General features: G+C 37.9%; 1 protein-coding gene across 1 annotated transcript; it reads right to left on the reverse strand.

Annotated features, from left to right (window-relative positions):
• Positions 1-1,302: 1,302 nt before the first annotated feature.
• CRR4 (Pentatricopeptide repeat (PPR) superfamily protein) lies at positions 1,303-3,543 on the reverse strand. The gene has a single exon (XM_039021743.2). The coding sequence runs from the start codon at positions 3,289-3,291 to the stop codon at positions 1,369-1,371; it is 1,923 nt and encodes a 640-aa protein (XP_038877671.1). The 5' UTR covers positions 3,292-3,543; the 3' UTR covers positions 1,303-1,368.
• Between the last annotated feature and the right edge of the window lie 17,326 nt (positions 3,544-20,869).

Raw genomic sequence — 20,869 nt, forward strand, 5'->3', positions numbered from 1 at the left:
CAGCTGAAAATTTTGCTCCACTGTCATTTTTGAAATAGAAGAAATAGGCATAAAAGTCTATACTCCCCCTTTCTTTAGGGAAAAAAAATAATAATTTTTAATAATTTTTTTAAAAAAATTAATTGTCACGTGGTAATTTTTCATCGAGTGTAACATCGGTTACACAATAGATAAATTTTTTCCTTAAAAATAAGTGTGCGGTTTTCAAAGCAATTGATAGTTAGTTTCATATGTTGCTTTTGATAGATAAAAAGATTTGTATTAAATCATGGTAGATTTAATTATATTAATACTTTAATAATCTTTCTCACTTACGGACTTAAATATTTGTAAAAGATCTAACATGCAATAAGTAAAAATCCATATTTATTAAAGAGTAAATAACATTACAATGTTCAAATACAAATTCCTACTCTGATAACATGTTTGATTCACTCAAAAACTTAAGTTGAAGGATTAAGTTAAATTTAATTGTATCAACAATTTAATAAGTAATATTTCATCATCAACGATTGTATATATGATAACAAAAATAAATGTTAAAGTATAAAGTTGAAGTTTTTATTTTTTTTTATCTTAAATTTTCAAAATTATAAATTTAGTTGTCGGATTTTGATATATTTAAAAAGAAAATACTTTGATGCATCTTAGGCTGCACCCATCTTTATGCAAGTCATCCAATTGTCCAATCACAAGTTGCCATGTGACAAACTTTTTTTTTTAATATATATATATATTTCTTTTTGTCATTGAAGGATTGCATAGAGATGGGTGTAATATAGTTGTACCCAAGCATTACTTATCATGGATCTATTAAATACAAAATTGAAAATTTATATAATAGATTTATTATTTAAAATTTAAAATTGGTTGAGAGTACAATAACTAAAATTGAATAAATTTCAAAATATGAGAACCAAAATGATATTTTAAGTTTAAAAAAACAAACTTTTTAGAATTTATACCATACAAATTTAAAAGTTTATGAACTCATTGAACACAAAACTCGTGGCAGATGGATTAGACCTGTAATTCAAGCCCTTTTCAAAAAAAAAAAAATAAAATAAATAATAATAATAATAATAAAAAATAAAAATCTGAAAACAGTGTCTTGAAGATAGGATTATAATACTCTTTTATCTTTTTTCCTTTTTTCCAACTTTAACCATATACAAGGTGGAGGATTCAATAGAGAGTTCATGATTTATAATGTTGACAGATTGAACAGATTAAAATGACTATTTGATTGGATTGTATAATTCTTTTAAAAGGATAAGTGAGGAATTCAAATCCATTGACTGATTAATCATAAATTGAATCGAATTCTTCGATTGAGAACCTTTGTACATTTTTACATAGTAGTCCACACTAACATTTACAATCAATAACCTGCAAATTTGATGTTCCAAAACCATCTAACACAGAGTATATCTCAGAAACATGGGGATGAGATTTATCACGAACCAAGAACTCATGAACAACTCCCTCAAGTTCAATCCAACTGCACCCTGGAACTTTAGTTAAATTCTGCTTTTTCATCGTCATTCGTACCTTACTCGCAGCAGTCCACAGGCCGAGACGTGCGTAAATGTTTGAAAGAATAACATAAGAACTTGAGTTACATGAATCCATCCTCATAAGATATTTGGCAATTGGTTCTCCCATGGCAAAATTCTCATGGTTTTGGCAAGCACTAAGCAAAGTCCTCCATATTATATCATTTGGCTCAATGGGCATCTCTTCTATGAATTTCAATGCTCCTTCAATTAGTCCTGCTTTGCCAAGGATGTCAACCATGCATCCATAGTGTTGTAGCTTTGGCTCTAACTTGTGAACTTTTCTCATCAACTCAAAACAAATCATCCCTTCTTTAACCAGCCCGGCATGTGCACAGGCATTCAACACCCCAATGAAAGTGATACCATCTGGTTTCACCGAAAGTCTCTGCATCTCCACGAGCATCCCGAAAGCCAATTCGCCCAAACCGTTTCTCGCCATTCCACTAATCATAGCATTCCAATGGTTGATACCCTTTTGTTCAATGCCTTCAAATATCAACATGGCGTTCTCGATGCTGCCACATTTAGAATACATGTCAATAAGGGCAACACCGACCTTCCCCATCACAGAAACACCATTTTCTACTAAATAGCTATGCATACTTGCAGCCTTCTCAATGCGTCCTAACTGAGAAACGGCTGAAAGCGCGACCACCAATGTCGTTTCATCGGGAGATAAGTTGGTTTGTCTCTGCATCTTATGAAAGATTTCTAATGCTTCCGAGTAATAACCATTCTGAGCATAGCCGGCCATCATGGCATTAAAAGCAACCACATCTTTCTCGGGCATTTCATCAAACAGGTTCCTTGCAACCTCAATATCACCCAATTTTGCATAACCATCGATCATATTGGACCAACTAATTACATCTCTTTTCGGCATTCTATTGAACAAACTATGAGCAAATTCTATGCGCCCACATTTAGCAAAACCACCAATAATCGTGTTCCAAGAAACCAAGTCTCTCTCAGGCATTTTCTCAAATAGTTCCAATGCTAACCCAACACCATCTTTTGTTTGTGCAAACCCACCAAGCATTGAGTTCCAAGAGATTAAATTCTTATCTTCCGATGGCATAGAATCAAACAATTCACGAGCCAAATCAATCATCCCACATTTCACATAACCATCAATCATTGAATTATACGACACAGAGTCCTGCATTGGCATTCTGTCGAACACCTGCCGTGCAAACTCAATATCCCCACACCGCAAATACATCGCAATCAAACAATTAAGCAGAAACAAATTCGATCCAATTTCTAACTTCATCAACAACCCATGAATCTGTTTCCCTTGCTCCACTAAACACACACGAGCACATGCTTTCAGAATCAAAGAAAACGAAAACTTATCGACAAAAAATCCATTCTCAAGCATCATACAGAACAATACCAGAGCTCGAACAGGGTCATTCCCGTGTGAATACGATTTGATCACAGCATTCCAGAGAAACGGATCGTCATCGCGGTGATCCCGATTCCGACGAGTTCTTTGAACAGCATGGCGAGTGAAGAAGACGTAGCGAGCGAATTCCACGAGCGGTTTGCGGGTAGAAGAAATGGAATTGAGAATGATTTTGGTTGTGAGTGAAGAATTTTTGAAGTAGCCGGTTTTGATGATTCTGGCGTGGATTTGATTCACGTCGTTCTGAGTCTCGCAGTGACGGAGGAGAAGAAGGGTCAGCGGTGTTGAGGGCCATGAATGGCATGAATTTGCAGAAACAAGCATTAATTCGAACTTTCTTCTGCTATGAAGTTCCAGAAATTTTGAATTGATGAGGAGTTTTCACTGGTGCTTGCAGTTACAGATGGAGTTGGAGGGATTGGCTGTCTTCGCTTCCTCATCCCAACAGTTTTGCAAACGGCTAATTAGGGGCTGTTGGGTAGCCCAACTCGAGTTGGGTTTGGTGGATAAAAAACAGTCGGACCTCTGTTTATTGCGTAGATAAAAATAAAATGGGAGATTTAATATTCCATCATTTTATCACATTCACTCTCACTCTCACTCTTTTTTTCAATTGTCTTCATTACTCCCCCAATTTATCATTTCTCTCCCTATGTCTCTTCACATTTATTTTTCTTCTCTTATCTTCTCTCTTCTTTCATCGTCTGGTTCGTCCTTTTCATCTTCTCTCTTCTTATTCTGTTTGATTCGTACGAGTTTTATTTTTTCTTTCGTTCCTCAACTCCTCTTCTCTTTTCATATTTTTTATGGCTGTAAAATTTCTTTAGCCCAAGATTTTAATTTTTTTTTGGGATTGATGTTCTGGATCTGGATCTGTATATTCGTGTTTTGATTCTCTCATGTTCTGTTCTTCTTTGCATGTTAGATTAGTCTATGGTTTTAATTTTTCTTTTTGAATTTATGTTCTAGGTTTGGATCTGTAAGTTCGTATTTTGATTCCCTCATGTTTTATTCTTCTTTGCATGTTAGATTAGCCCACGGTTGTCTGAGTTTTTTTCTCCATCTTTTCACAAATATGTGGTCGATTTCATGTACAACGTTGCATGCTAGATCTGTTGTGTTAAGATTTTTTCCTATATAGATTTTTTGGTTTCCATCTTCGAGTAGAGTTTTTTGTTCTTCTTTGTCTCGGCTATTTTTTTCCGCTCGGTATATGTTTTTCTTCTTCGTGCTTTCCAAGTGACTAGTTTCAAATTTTGCATTCTCATTTTCATTTTAGAGCATTGATTCTTTGTTTGTGTTTATGATTTGTGGACTGTTTTGTTTATACATCTTAACCAGTTTGCTTTTTTTTAGCCGTTGGCCTTTTTTTGCTTCCATTTAAATTGATTTCAATATTCTTTTTTTTATCCTGTTTTGTATATTGAAATTGAACTTCTATTTTACAATTTTTTTTTTAATGATAATTTCGTTTTTTTTGGAGTTGGATTTCTTCCAAGAAAGAGATATACCCAATCCTTAAGTCTTTTGATTTTTTTCTTTTGTCTATTTTTGTCTGATATATTATATTGTATTTAATATATTGATAAAACAGTCCTATTCAATGCTCAACCAACCAATATTTACTTACTCTACTACATCATTTAATTATGAGTTGACTGTCTTTGATGTGTGTTTAATAAGGTCATTGTTTAGATTTACTGAGGTTAGGTACACTTAAGTGCACCCAACTTCCTTCACCAACCATTCCTTATTGTCTCTTCTATTTATACACAACTTGTTCGTTCTCTTATTTTTTAGAATTCTCCATTACCTCCTCTGATACACTGTGTTAGTGAGTCCTTATTCCTAACTTTCCTGCTCTAACTTTCTTTTTCCTCTTGGCTTAAGCCTTTTGGACATTCTTATAGGTATAGTTTGGCTGTTGTATTTTTTTTCCTTCCTTCCACCTCCAACTTCAATGTTTTTACAATCATATAAGGGTTGTTAACAAAAGATATCATCCACATAATAAAAGATATCATTCTCATAGATATCATATAAGGGTTGTTACAATCATAAGGGTTCCTTCCCAATGAGTAGGATATCATCCACATACATTACCAGGAAAGCTACTGAGCTGCTGATGATCTTCTTGTAAACACAAGGCTATTAACATTTTGATCAAAGCCAAACGACTTGGCCGCACTATCAAATATAATGTTCCATGATCGAGATACTTGTTTCAGCCCATAAATGGACCTATTAAGCTTGCAAACCCTTTGCTCTTGATCTGGAACTACGAACCCCTCTAGTTGAGCCATGTAGATGGTCTCCTCAAGATTACCATTAAGAAAGGCAGTCTTGACGTCCATTTGCCATATCTCATAATCATAAAATATGGCTATGGACAGGAGTATCTTGATATACTTGAGCATAACAACAGGTGAGAAAGTTTCCTCATAGTTCACTCCCTCAACCTCGGTATAACCCTTAGCCACGAGTCAAGCCTTAAAGGTTTGTACCTTTCCATCTATACCTCACTTTTGCTTATAGATCCACGTACACCCTATAGGTCTTACCCCATTAGGCGAATCCACAAGCTCCCAGACGTTATTGAAGTACATAGACTCCATCTCCTGGTTCATGGCTTTAATCCATTCATCCTTGTCAACATTTTCCATTGCTTTTTTAAAAGACAATGGATCCTCGATCCTATCATTAGAAATGGCATTATGGGCTTCAGTCAAACCCATGTAGCGATCTGGTGGGTTCATAACCCTCTCACTACGTCAAGGTAGTCTCAACTCTTGAGCTGGTTGACTAGATGTACCAACATCAACAACTTTTGTTGATCTATCGGCCTGTTCAATAACTCTTGTTGAACCCTTAGTAGTCTCAGTCTCACTAGAAATCTCACGTAAAACAAGCTTACTTCGTGGCTTATGATCCCAGATGTGGTCTTCTTCCAAGAGGGAATGTTATTCATAATGTAGCTTGCAGTCTCCACTACAAAACCCCAAAACGAGTCTCGAAGATGAGCATAACTCATCATAGACCGAACCATGTCCAACAAGGTTCTGTTTCTCCTTTCTGATACACCATTCTGCTGAGGTGTACCTGGGGCCAAGAGTTGGGACACAATCTCATGTTCTATCATATAGTTCTGGAATTGGAGGTCCATATACTATCCACCACGATCAGATCGTAGTGTTTTTATCTTCTTACCTAACAAGTTTTCAACTTCAGCCTTATACTCCTTGAACTTGTCAAGGGCTTCAGACTTACGTTGCATTAGGTAGAGATACCCGTATCTTGAATAATCATCTATGAAAGAGATGAAATATTCATACCCATCTCGAGCTCTAACACTCATCGGACACAGAGGTTTGAATGTACAAGCTCCAAGGCTTCCTTGGCTCTGTAACATTTTCCAGTAAAAGGTTGTTTGATCATCTTGCCTTCGAGGCATGATTCACACATCGACAAGGAGTTTTCTTCTAAACTCTTTAGAAGTCCACTTTTCACCAACTATTCAATCCTATTGAGGTTGATGTGACCTAACCTTAGATGCCAAAGATGGGCGTTTTTCTTAGGAGAAACGTTTGGTCTTTTAGCTGTTGTCGCTGTACTGAACATTTCAGTGTTAAACAAGGCTTTTATGACTAACAACCTTAGTACATATAAGTTACTTTCCATTGAACCAAAACCAATCTCCATTCCATTCTTGAAAATAAAAATTTTACTCTAAAAAAAGGAGACGGTATAACCTTATTCAATGAGACAAGAAACCGAGATTAAGTTCCTCTTACTATGAGGAACTACGAAAACATTATCCAGTAACGGATAATGTTTCTTGTCCAAAAATAACTTCAACTTGCCAATAACAATAACTGAAACAACCTCACCACTACCGACTCGAAGAGTCATCTCTCCCTGTGGCAACGTTTGCCAGGAACTGAATCCTTGGTAAGAGAAACTGACGTGATTAGTAGCACCCGAATCAAGGATCCAAGTAGAATCATCATTCTCTACTAAACATGTCTCCAAGACTAATAAATCATATTTACTGTCTTTAGACATCCTCTTCTTTTAGAGAGTAGTGGGATCAGTATCAGAACCTAAATAAGCTCCAAGTTCAATGTCAGAGAACACTTCTCTTCTATGAACTTTAACAAAGTCACTAACAATTGCTTTCTCTTCCTAAAGATGAACTTGAGAACTGACTTGAGGACACTCCTCAACCATGACAAACTGGAGGTCGTTTACCACGAAATACATTTTACAAGACTCTTTCCACTATATGTAATCGGTCAAATTAGAGGCATTAAATGAAAATTCAAACATGTTGCTGAAAACAAAAACACATTGACCTACGTTAGGTTTTAAGCAAATACCCGTTGAGAAAACATACAACATCCAATAAGGTTTAGTAAAACTAACATGAACCCCGTGTGACATCTAAGTTCGCAATGACGCTTCAAAGGTTTAAGATAAAAGCTGTCGAAGGGAGGTCGATTACCCCTCCTCTGAAATGAGACATTCTCAACCAGCCATTAATACTAGAATAACTTTTGCTTCTATAACGACTAGCCATCATTGATTTGGTCAAGAAATCATTAACTTACTTAACAATTTCCCGTAAGTGTGACCCGCCATTTTAGGCCGTAGAGTTCTGGCCCAAGCAGCTAATTCGTAGAGAAAAAATCCGATTCGGGAAAAAACTAAAGTGACCCTATCTATTTCTAGAGTTAACCTTGATATTGACCAACTGCACAAAACCCATTCGAAGGGGGACGCTCCTAGGGCGCCACGAGGGTGTACAGAATGATCTCATGGTGCGAACCAATGACAAAGATCATAGGACGTGTTGACACACACCCTTCACCCACTTACTATAAACACTTTCTCTATCCACCTTGATATTGACTCATGCAAACACCATCCGAAGGGGGATGCTCCCAGGGCACCACGAGGCCAAGCATGAATATCACGACATGAACATTTAGGGAGAAACGAAGTGGAATCATTGACATATCAGATACATCTCTTCCTCTCATTGAGTATTTTATAACCTAGGGTTTAGTTTACTTAGAAAAAACACGGCTAAGGATTTTAAATAATTGACTTTTTAGGTTTTCCCAAGAGTAACTATTACCTTGGATAGTTGAACAACTTTTGATCATCATTCATTAAACTCTTTAACAGAGTCTTTGACCAACTGTCGCATGCTTGCAGAAAATCTATCTAATTCACCTTTCCAGGTAGGGGTGTTCTTTTTCCATCAGCTTAGTACCCCAGCCTAGACAGAACCCGCCTTAGACAAAAGGTCCCTTATAAATAGATTTAATACAATTTTAATCTTTTATGCCAATCAATTTAATCCTATTAAACTTATTTAAAAAGATTAAACTAGGTTTCTAATCCCATTAGAACCTTTGAACTTAGGACTATCTCAATCCAATTTTAAAACCCTTTTAAAACATGAGTTTGCCTAAGTCCGCATGCAACTCTTTCTTATCGATTTTAGTTCTAATTTCTATTATAACGCTTATAACAGAAACAATAAAAAACAACCACAATGGAAAGCAAACACATACGAGGCATTCATAACTTTTACAAACAGCCTAAGTGTCATATTCCATGCATTGTTCATTCATTGTTACCTTTTAACTAACACTTATACAGCAACGAACCAAGCAAAACATGTTTCCATTCACCTTTATGATGGAACACGAGAAATACGCAGCGGAATTAGGATCTAATTACACTCCAATTCCTCTTAAATTAAAGGAAATAAACATGCATCACGAAGGGAAAAACAGTGAATTAAAAGTGTGGGATACTACCTTTGAAGCTCCCGAAAACCGCTTTTCCTCTTTGAATCTCGACCCGAACTCTTTCGTACCACCACTAGAGTTGACCTACTATCCTCTGGACTCAGAACCGAGTTGTGGGACCCGGTGGATGAAGAAAACCGAGAGAGAGAAAAGAGATGGAAAATAAGATGGAATTTGGGTAGGTTTGGGTTTTTCTCTTTTTTTAAAAGTGGTGATTTTTCCAACCCAAATATGAAAACCAATTTCCAAAATTGCAAAAACTCTTTTCATTCAAAATGAAAGCCTAATTTATAGAAAAATCCATGCAACAATTGCATGAACTAAATGCATAAAAAATCCAATACCTATCTTTCACTATCTTAGTGGGCTTAATGTCTCCATAATAAGCCAACAAAAGTTTGGATCTTCCCATTAACTATAGTCAAAGGGGCAAAATAGTCATTTGGTCAAAGTCAAACTTTGACCAAAAAGTCAACATTTTGACTTTTAATGATTTTTCCCATGTTGACTAATTTTGACCTCCCGAGCATGAATCCGCATTCATTTTCTCAAAATTCAAATCAAATTTGAATATAAGGTCGGTCAAAGTTTGATTTTTCAAAGTCAAAAGTCAACTCTTTGACTTTTTACATCTTTGACCATTTCCATCATTTCTGAGCTTCCGAATATGAACATTTTCATATTCTTGATATTTAAATCACATTTAAATATTGAAGCTGTATCTCTAAGCTGAAAAACCCGACCACTATATCACATATACTTGTCGGTTTCTCTCTCTCTACATAATTCGAACAATTCGAATTATTCTATCATACTGTTCTAAGTTTATTCCATATGAGCTAGTAGGGAAACTTAATGGACCTATAGATCATGGGCTCCAACGATCTGAGATTAGCTAGCTAAACTCTTTAGACGGAGCTAATCAACATTCGTTAACTAACGGGTCATTCCACTAAAGTCTCGTAGTTGCACTCCCCTCACTATAGATATATTTGTGTCCATTTGATATAACCATGATGAGTAAGTTAATCCTTCACAGGTTATTTGTAATCTCGGCTGGGTCATAAAAACCGTTTTACCCCCAAGACTACATCTTGTTCCGTAAGTTCCACTGATCCTCTAATGAACAATTGGTTTAAGGTCCAACCTATATACCGAATCCCTCTCGAGCCAAGGAGAAGGTGGGGCCTCTTGTTTAAGACCTGGATTTAGTACTAAAGGGAACAACCTATCTACTATCCCTATAACGGGTAGGAATGAATTTCTTCTTGCACCCTATGTTCCCAGCTATCCACCCGATCTTACCTTTGAAATGGGAGGCTTATTGGGCTAGCGATATTGAGCTGCCCTCACCTATGCATATCTAAGAATAATTTCGAGTGAACAAGAGTTCATAGTTAGCTCAGGATTAAGATTAAGTTACCTAGGTCATCAATTAACGAAATAACCAGTTTTATACATAAAACGACATTTAGAACGTAAAAAGTGACTATTTCATGGTTCAGTCATATGTAAACTCTTTACATAGGATGCCCCTACTCACATATCTCTATATGAACGATTCAGGATCACATCATTTGTACTAACTACAAAGTGGGCCGCATCCATAGTGTCCCCAGAATAAGGCGCCCAATCTTATTCATATACTATAGACCATTTTGGCTATATATTTGAACTTGATCCATCTTTATGTCACTACATAAAGTTCAAACTACATTAAATAGCCTCAGGACCTTAGTTTATTGAATTCAAGATTACAATTTCAATAACAACTTTATCGAAAAACAAAACAGAATATATTTATTAGTTTACAAACAACGAATTTTAGGACATAAAATCCAACACCTTATACTATAACACTTATAATATAAAGATGATGCATGAATATGCTTACTGCATGCATAAATATAACTCTGATATTCTTATGATGCATGCGCATACTTTCTTGTAATTTCATCATGCAATATTATAACACTTATAATACATGATGCATGAATAATTACACAACCTAAGGTGGGTTTCAAATCTATATCTCAAACACTTTGCCATATAAACCACATACATCTCATGTATAATAAACAAAAGTTGATGAACCGGGAAAAATTGCCTCAAATCCTCAAAACTAAAAGTTAACTATTACAAATGCAAAGAGTCTTTGTTTCAAATAGGTGAACCGGGTCTTGAACTGTCCGGACGAAGCGACGTGTCTTCATTGATTGTGTACCAAACACTGAGCGATCGTCTACACAAAAGAGTAAACGTTTTACTCAATCGTTTACCTACGCTTGCAGAGCTGAATGACCGTTTAGCAACGATCGTGTACCTTTTACTATGAGATGAAGCATGGGGTATGTGATCGTGCAGTGCGCTTCGCAATGCAAGCCTTATACGATCGTCTAAACGACAACGATGCGGTGAAACACTATCATCTAAGCAATCACTGAGCGAACGCCTTCGTTTCGTAAATCATGTGATCGTGTAGTCAGTAACTATGTGATGAGGCATGCTAACTACACGATTGTTTAGTGTGTGCCTTTTTCTAAACGATGAGCATCAAATTCTCCCACTCGATCGTTTACCTCCAGCGTCTACGCGATCGGGTAATCAACGCTACGCGGTAGAGTAAACGATTTACCCCCTAAACGATCGTTTAGTAAATACTACACGATCGCATAGAAAAATCTACAGATCGTTTAGCCAAATCCCAACAATCGTTTATCTGAGGCTACGCGACACGACCAACTCTTGGTCTTTTTCTTCGCTGAGAACCAACATCTCGATGCTTCGAAACTTCATCATGAACAACTCAACTAACTCAAACACTTTGAATTACTGACTCGATTGCATGTTAATTATGCCCAAAAACATAGGGGTCCTTACAAATTAACACTTCGTAATTTAAAGAAAACTTTAAACAAAGGCAATTAAACTCGTAAACATTCATCAACGCCATCCACAAATGCATTTAACACTTAAACTCAAATGCAGAAAACCCACCACGACTGTAAAAGAAGTTCAAAACAAAAGTGAAATTTGGAATATCAGAACAACTTGGCTTTGATACCAATTGAAGGAAATCCGATATGAGGATTTCTATGAGCAGCGAAATGATCGTTTCAAATTCCAATAGTATTTGAACATAAACAATTACAGTTCATAAACGGAACTTAAGCTGTCATGCATACTACGAAATTACAACATGCTTAACAAAGATCAAGGGAAAGAATAACTATACCTTCAAAGACTCATCTTCAATCTCCTTTGATCCCAAACGCTCGTTCAATCAGCAAGATAACGATCACGAACGCTCGAACAGTTCGACCGTAACACAACACGATCAATCGGCAACCTCCACACGAAAATCGCGAACTCAATGAACGGCCTCAAAAAAACCTCGAACTTTGTCGAGTTGAGTACGACATCACCACAATGGCTACCTTGGTATTCTTGGTATGAGAATCAAGAAGTGTGGGGTGTGTGTGGACTTGGTTAGAGGAAAAGACCAGAGGAAAAACAATCGTGTAAACGATTGAGCAAGTGGGAGATGACAAAGGTCTATCGTATAGATGATACCCAAGCGTTTAACAAATGCTATGCGATCGTTTAGCAAAAGCTCCGTGATCGTTTAGCTAATGGCCAACTGAGTGAACTATTGTGTAATGTCACTCCACGATCGTTTAGTCTCTCTTCAGCTATCATTTAGTGAATCTAATCCACTTGACAGCCAACATGAGTTATTATGAGAATGGAAAATCTCAATTAACAACTATTAAATTTAAGAAAACATTTTTCCTTTTATCTCACAGTTACCATGAAACAACCAAGAACCTCCCACTCAATTGGTTATTAGAGAAAAAGATATAATTATTCAATAATTAATATTATTATTAATATATATGATAACCAACTTACCATACTATATTTATAACCTATAGTTTTAATTTTTCATCTCATGAAACATATAAACCATAGTTCTTTTTCTATTCATGGTACTTAATGTAAATCTCATTTACGCTAATCTTCCATGTATCTCATACATCATGCTGATCATATCATATATAATCGAATTTTTCTCTTGTCAATTTGAACATTTCAAATCAACATAAAAAACTGATTCTCAACTTGAATTCATTGAGTTACCAAGGGGACCTTATGGACCTGTAGCTCGAAGCTCCAACGGTACGTGAATAACTGACTAAACTCTTTAGTCACGGGATCCACCATCTGTTAATTGTCAAACACTCCACTATAGACCGACAGATGAACTCTCCTTACCACAATATATTATGTGTCCATATCAACTAATCAACAGTGCGATAACCCTTCACAGATTGCTCGTAAGTACAGCTGGGCTAATAACAATTATACTCCTATAGTTACATCTAACTCCTTAAGTACCATTGATCCCTCTAATGAACATAAGTCATAGTCCTACTATGACTGAGTCCTCTCTTTCAAAGAGAAGTTGTGGCCACTATGTTCAAGACTCGGAATCAGCCCTTAAGGGATCAATCTATCTACTTACCCTTGCTTCGGGGAAGGAGTGAATTTCATCTTGTGTAACTAAGTTTCCAGCTACCAAATCAGACAAGTCCCCAAAAAGGTAGGCATGTTGAGTTGGCAATCTGACCACTCTCACCCATACTAATCAAAGGACCGCCCTCAAAGGCAGAAGTTCCCAAACCACTCAGGATTGAGGTAATGTCACCTATGGTCGTTTAGGTCAGATGTAAGTCTCCAGTATCAATGGCGTTATGTGCAGAGACTAGTCATCTCGTGGTTCGGTTTTATACAAACTCTTTGTATAGGACACCCCCGCTCGCATGTCTCCATATGAATGGTTAGGATCTACTATCTGTAGTAGTTCACAATACTTGCAAACCTGTACAAAGTGGTCAGGTATCCCTTCTTAATCCTTACGCTATAGACCTATTTAGGTTCTCACTTAAGGCATGATCTACTTGTATATCTCATATACATGCTTAAGTTTACATACAATAACCATGAAGCTTTGTTTATTGGACGAGGATAAAAAATCCCCACAGGGAAGGGGATGGAGAGTGAATCCCCACCCTGCCCCAGCCCCGTTGCCATCCCTACACATAACACCACTCAAACTTATAAATTTTATGGTATGGGACAAAAAGATTTACACCCAATAATTGTCTCTTCAATACTACACTAATCATCACCGTGTGTACAACAATAACAATTATCAGTTACCCAAAACTATATGAATCAATATTAGAAATCAAAATTTCTAACATTCCAGACATTAATTGTAACGACCCGACCCCCTAGGACTCAAGTTAGGCCGTTACTAAATACATGCATGCATGGAACTTAAAACGACACCCTTTTAGTGAAATAAATGCTAAATAAATAAGGTAAATTCAAAAGACCTTCAATAAATTCAAATATTAAAAACAGATGATAGGATACCCATAAATCATAAAGGATAATAAATAGGTCTGAAAACAAATCTTAATAATAAGTATCAAACATCAAAACTGAAAGTTGAAAACACTTGAAAAGAAATCTAAATATCATGAGTGGAAGCATAAAACTAGTCCAATTGGCTCGATCATGGATTCCGCTTGTCAATCGACGATGCATCTCTACCTTTACTTGAAAAAACAACATGAGAAAAGATGAGAATAAAATACTTAGTAAGTAACCCCACTACTGGGGTCAGACTAGACATCTATATCCCCTAGATGCCTACCATTGGTGGAACAAATAAACTTCTCTAGTCCTCATGGGACACATACATACATGAAAAACTGATTTTTATCCTACTGTAGTTAAATATGCCCACTACTTCTAGTAAGTCATGTAAGACCCACAACCTCTGGTAAATCCCGAAGGAAACACAACCTCTGGTGAATCCCGAAGGAAACACAACCTCTGTCGCGAAAGAAACACAACCCCTGGTGAATCCTGAAGGAAACATAACCCCTGGTGAATCCCGAAGGAAACACAACCCCTGGTGAATCTCGAAGGAAACACAACATCTAGTGGGCATCTAACTAGTCAGTAAGGATACTATCACAGTCTCAACACCACAGGTAACACAACATGGTTCTATAACATACATATACACCTCAACATCATGGCTCTACAACATACATATATGCCTCAATATCCTCATATCAAATACAACCTCATGGAATCAAGTATCATCTCATGCTAGCATTCAAGTATCTACGTGCACAAATAAATCTTTCAGATCCTCATACAAGAGCATACATCGATTATACTATACTATCCATCTATCATGCTATCGTTCAATCATAAAATCCATCTATCAATCTTCCTTCCTCTTTACCTCTGGGTCTTTCATTAGTAGGACATACCTGGCGATGACGAGGAATCCGTTACAAGGCCACAGGGACTACCTAGACTTACGTAGTAAGTCAGTCTTCAGAACCCAAAACATGAGCTCTGATATAAACTGTAACGACCTGACCCCTAGGACTCAAGTTAGGTCGTTACTAAACACATGCATGTATGGAACTTAAAACGACACCCTTTTAGTGAAATAAATACTAAATAAATAAGGTAAATTTAAAAGACCTTCATTAAATTCAAATATTAAAAATAGACGATAGGGTACTCATAAATCATAAAGGATAATAAATAGGTCTAAAAACAAATCTTAATAGTAAGTCTCAAACATCAAAATTGAAGTTGAAAAAACATGAAAAGAGATCTAAATATCATGAGCGGAAGCATAAAACTGGTCCCAGTGGCTTGATCACGGATTCCCTTTGTCAATCGTCGGTGCATCTCTACCTTTACCTAAAACAACAACATGAGAAAGGATGAGTATAAAATACTCAGTAAGTAACCCCACTATTGGGGTCAGGCTAGGAATCTATGTCCTCTAGATGCCTACCTCTGGTGGAACATATAAACTTCTCTAGTCCTCATGGGACACATACATACATGAAAAACTTATTTTTATCCTACTATAGTTAAGTATGCCCACTACCTCTAGTAAGTCCCGTAGGACCCATAACCTCTGGTGAATCCCGAAGGAAACACAATATCTGGTGAATCCCGAAGGAAAACAGTGGTTGGTTTATAACCCCAGCCTCGGGCAGTACTTCTTCTTTCTCCAGGTTACTCAGAATGTTTCCAAATACCTCCTTGTCATCTTGTCTCTTCTTTTCGCTTTCAGTGGAGACTATTGGAGTTGGGAGTGGGGTGCTTTCAGTGCTTTGCCCCCTCTTGACCTGAAGTGGTCTGACGGCTAAAGGGTTTCGTCGGGGTCTTCCGGCAATTCTAGGAACAGTGTGAGGTTGAGCAGCAAGACGACGACTAGCAACAAGGAATGTTGCCTCTTGCATGGAGAGTTGGTTTGTCGAAGGTGTTGAGGGTGAAGCGGAAGGTTGGGAACATTGGTCGGCCATGGATACTGAGGTGAAAGAAAGCTGAAAAAGGTTTCAGGGAAGAAGAAAGCTCAGTATGCAGGGGCGCTAAGGTTTCAGATTGCAAATGAGGCAAGTGTGCTCACAGACGGGGAAAGTCCATTATATAGGTTGGGCTTTAGTGGGCCCAACGATATTTTTGCGGTGGCAGGCCTCGAGACACTCAAAAGGCCCACCGTTTGAACTCCCCTCATTTATGAGATTTCAGAGTAAACGTCTTTTCGTCTGCAGACTCATTATTTCTTTGGAATACAAAACGATTGGACTTCTCAATTTTGCAAAGAAAATTATCTTTAATGTTTTATTTGAATGCACGCAAGGAAAAGATTAACGCAATGTGTTCACCAACGCAAATGCATCTTTGCAGAGGATGGGTAACAATGCATGCATCCTCGCAACACACCCCTCAGCTAAACACATTTCTGGAGGATCGGGTGCACGGTATTGCTACCAGCGCAACACTACCTCAACATAGTGTGTTTTGCTAAGGACGGGCAAAGGACACACACGTGCGCAACACACTCCTCAACGCAATGCATTTGAGTTGGATGAATGCAAAGTGTATCTTGTTGGTTCAAGATGTGTCAATTATTGCCATGCATATTGGATGTGTTTTATTTTATTATAAAAAGAATTTTTTTTCATCAACGCAAGTTGCTATGACTTGCGGTAATAAAATTTCTTCTCATTACTCAATCATTCACCAAGTTAAAGAATAACGCATTAAATACAGAAAAGTTAAAGGAATTAAAGAAAACCCAGACATAGATGCAAGAGAGTTAATTGAAGAATAAATGCATAAAGTCATGAAACAAATTAAATGACGTAGTAAAAGACAAAGTTCAGAAATTCATAAAGACAGAAATTAAAGAAAGCATTTAAACATAGATGTGAGATATGGACCGGAAGATGCCTTTCTTTAAATGAGCGCAATCCACACCTCTGCAGGTGGTCCAGCTTGCCTACCCAATGTCCTAGGGACATTGCTCCTTTCCATGAGATCCTGGGGCTTCAGAGTTGCTGGGCAACGTACCAGGTGTTCTGTTTCTAAGCTCCGATGCTAGCTGGCCTACTTGAATCTCTAAGTTTTAAATTGAAGACGCTTGTGCTTGCATCACTGCGTCATTTTTATCCATATACTGTTTGAACAGGGCCTCCAATGAGCTTCCAGAGGTTTTGATGATTATGCGATTGCCTTGGTTGCCCCTAATTCGATTTATGGTGAAAAGGAGAAGGGTTCCCTCGACTGCCACTTTGATGGTTTCTTGGCCCCCCTTGGTTATGATTCCCTCCCCAACCGAAGTTAGGATGGTTCCTTCAACCTGGATTGTAGGTGTTGCTGAAGGGGTTGTTTTGGATGGTGCATACTTGTTGGATATTTGATGGGCACATTTCTGCTACATAAGCCCCTCCACAATTAACGCAACTTATTGCGACCATTTGAATCGGTGCAGTGGGTTGTACTAATTGTTAGGGAATGGATCCTTGATTGATTGCCATCGATTAGAGGATTGAGGTCACTACGGCCATCTGAGCGATCAATGTGGTCATTGACTCCGCGGGGACAATGGCAATGTCATTCTTTCTTCTTTCAGATCCTCTGCCTCTATAACCATCATCAATCCAGTCATCCATGTTCCGCAATATGCAGGATGACCTTGACCTCGGTATACGTCTTGTTCATAAAACCTCCTGCCATAGAGGCTTTAGCAACAGCCTGCATCGATCTGTTCAGACCATTGTAAAATGTCTCCATCAAAACGTAATTTGGTATCCCGATGTGCGGGCAGTTCTTCACCAACCTTCAAAATCGCACCCAGGCGGTGCTCAGGGTTTCATTGTCCATTTGCTCAAAGTTTAGCGCATCCTTTCGTCGCCTTGCGTTGACGCCGGTGGGAAGAACTTTTTCATGAATCGTTTAACCAGCTGATCCCATGATGGAATCTCGTTCGGCACCAGTGACTGAGCCCACCTCTTGGCTTTGTCCCTTAAGGTGTAAGGGAATAAATACAGTCTAATACCCTCAGGGGTAATGCCAGGTAATGAGAAGTTGCCGCACATTTCGACAAAACAGGTCAGGTGGGCATGCAGGTCTTCACCTTGCAGACCCTCAAATTGCCCTGCATTCTGGATCATTTGAAGCATGACCGATTTTATTTTGAACCTTGCATTCTCCTCTACTGTAGGCCTCGAAATCCCAGGCAAAAAATCGTACAGGTTGGGCGTCGTGTAGTTCCTCATGGGAATGTTGTGGTCAGCAGCAGGACCACTGAATCCTGCACTGGCCATACCGCCCCTTGATTTCCTGCGGAAGCTGCGTTGTCGTTATTATCTGCCATATCAGCTGCTTTCTTTTGCCTTGCTCGATTCTGGCGTGCCCGTGTGCGAAAGGTACGCTTGATCTCTGGGTCAGCTACGAATTCTGGTTCGATACCAGTACTCATAAACTGTCAGACTGCTCTCCGCGATGAGCAGCCAGTACAAAGAGATTTGTCCTACAAAATACCACAAACATTCTCAAATAATAACCATTAACCAATCCTTGGAAATGGTGCCATATACTTGTTAGACATAATTTTAATCTAAGCTACAAATCCATGTTCCCGTTACCAGTTCTCCGGCAATGGTGCCATAAACTTGTTGGACATAAAATGCGATGATGCCTCTATTTTAAGCATGTGGACAAATATGAATATGAATGAATAGAATTTATCTTTTTATGTCATGTAACACATGGATGATTGCGATGATATGCGATACTACTTCTAGATGTATGCGTTATTAATGAATGTTCTTGTAGTATGCTGTGCGTTGTCACAAGTTTCCTTGCATTGAAACCAAGTATAATTTCACCGCAAGTTTCTCGGTGTGATCTGAGGTCGAACACAGGAATTTTTTTAGGTTGATTATGTTACGTTCATGATATATGCGACCAGGGGTTTTTCAATTTAATAAAAATGTGGTTTGTACATGCGATAAAGTACATTGTGCAGTAAAGTAAAGATAAGCGATAAAAATGCGATAATAAAGTAAATTGCAATAAAAGTAAAGTGCGATAAAATAAACCTAAGCTATGATGATACAAGATACAGGTTACATGATACAAGATACCGAGGTTGAGACTGAATGTGAAGATTATACAAAGATCGTGTTATGTGGTGGCAAGGCTTATGTGCGAAGCAGAAAGAGAAAGGATAATTAATATAAACAGTGCAAGTTTCTCAATTGCATTAAAGATATAAGTACGGTTCTGCTTTCCCTTGGCGTACACCTCTCGGTGATCGGCCGCGTTTCCCACATCTCTATGGTGAAACAGGGACAAATGTAGTGAACGCAAGGTTGCTTCCATCTCTTGAAATACTTCTTACTTTAGTTAACGCATTCTTCTAACCTTCTCTCGAAAGATCAGAATGGCATCTTCACATCTGCTCTCACAGGTGAAGATGTCGTCTAGCATGCTTTAGCTAAACATCTTTATTTCTTAGCACAGATTAAGTTACTTGTTTAATTCATATTAATCACCACGGGATTAAGAAATCATCATGGAGAGAGCGATAAATAGAGGAACGAAAATAGACAAAAATGTGGAAATTTGGATGATCATGACATTTAATTATAAAATCCAGCGTCTGATACATGGTTGTGAATGATTTAGACTAAGAAGATGAAGTACAATTGATGAATAAGAGTTCGAAACAGATACAGAAGAGTGCCAATGTCTTGACACCGATTTGGATGGAGAGATTGCTTGCCGGTGTAGATGAAGTGAATGGACGGATGAGCTTCCCTCTCAGGCTTGCTCAACCGGTAAAGTTGATCTAGGTACAGAGCTTCACGACGGGGATTTGGAATGATACGCCCTGAGACTCACCTCTCGGCCTTGTCTCTTTTCTTCCCAGATCTTCTCCGATCAGCACTCAGATCAGCCTCTCTCTCAATAGCCTCATATCAATTATCCCGTATCAAGTATCTTTTTCAGTGAATTCTTTGAGGGTATTTATAGATGAAAACTTTGACTCTCTGACTTGTGGTCTCCACTTTATTGTTATGAAAATTCCGAGAATGGTTGAATAAATATTCCTTCTGTTATGCAATCAATCTGTCAAAAATGCACAACGGTTAGTTGTACACGTGTCAAAATCCTCCGTGATTGCGTTGCTCATTTGCATCTTTCGATCATGTGCCCGCATGCGATGTTGCTTTTGATTACCGCATGCGGTTGAAGTTGTGTTGATCGCAAAGCTCGTGATCGATTGTCGCATGCGCCATCATTGCGTTGATTGTCTATTAATTCCTGAATGATGGGCGCAATGCGACGTAGATGCGTTAATCTTTTTCTCTTGAGGCATGAACGCATACGGTGACTGGATTTCCTGCAAAACAGACTTGAAATATTCTTTTCTACCATCGCAATGGTGTCAGTGGGTGTATTAACGAAAATTTATAATTATTGTATTTCTTAGCTAATTTCCATACAATTGATGCAATTTTTCTTTCATTCGGCCGCAATATCTAAATAAAGCAGTATAAATAACTTGTATTTCTGCTAACTCAGCAACCAAGGAGGCGACAGTGGGTTGTGCCTGTGATGTCTCGCCAGCAACGTTTTGGGGTAGTGCAAAGGTGCCTTCACCCAAATCGTGTGGATCA

Source organism: Benincasa hispida, chromosome 1 (assembly GCF_027475165.1).
Source record: "Benincasa hispida cultivar pf3 chromosome 1, pf3_genome.v1.1, whole genome shotgun sequence".
NCBI classification, from domain to species: domain Eukaryota; kingdom Viridiplantae; phylum Streptophyta; class Magnoliopsida; order Cucurbitales; family Cucurbitaceae; genus Benincasa; species Benincasa hispida.

Bases quoted from the DNA above. Each gene is read 5' to 3' on its own strand.
- CRR4 (XM_039021743.2), bottom strand. From the start codon at position 3,291: ATGCTTGTTTCTGCAAATTCATGCCATTCATGGCCCTCAACACCGCTG.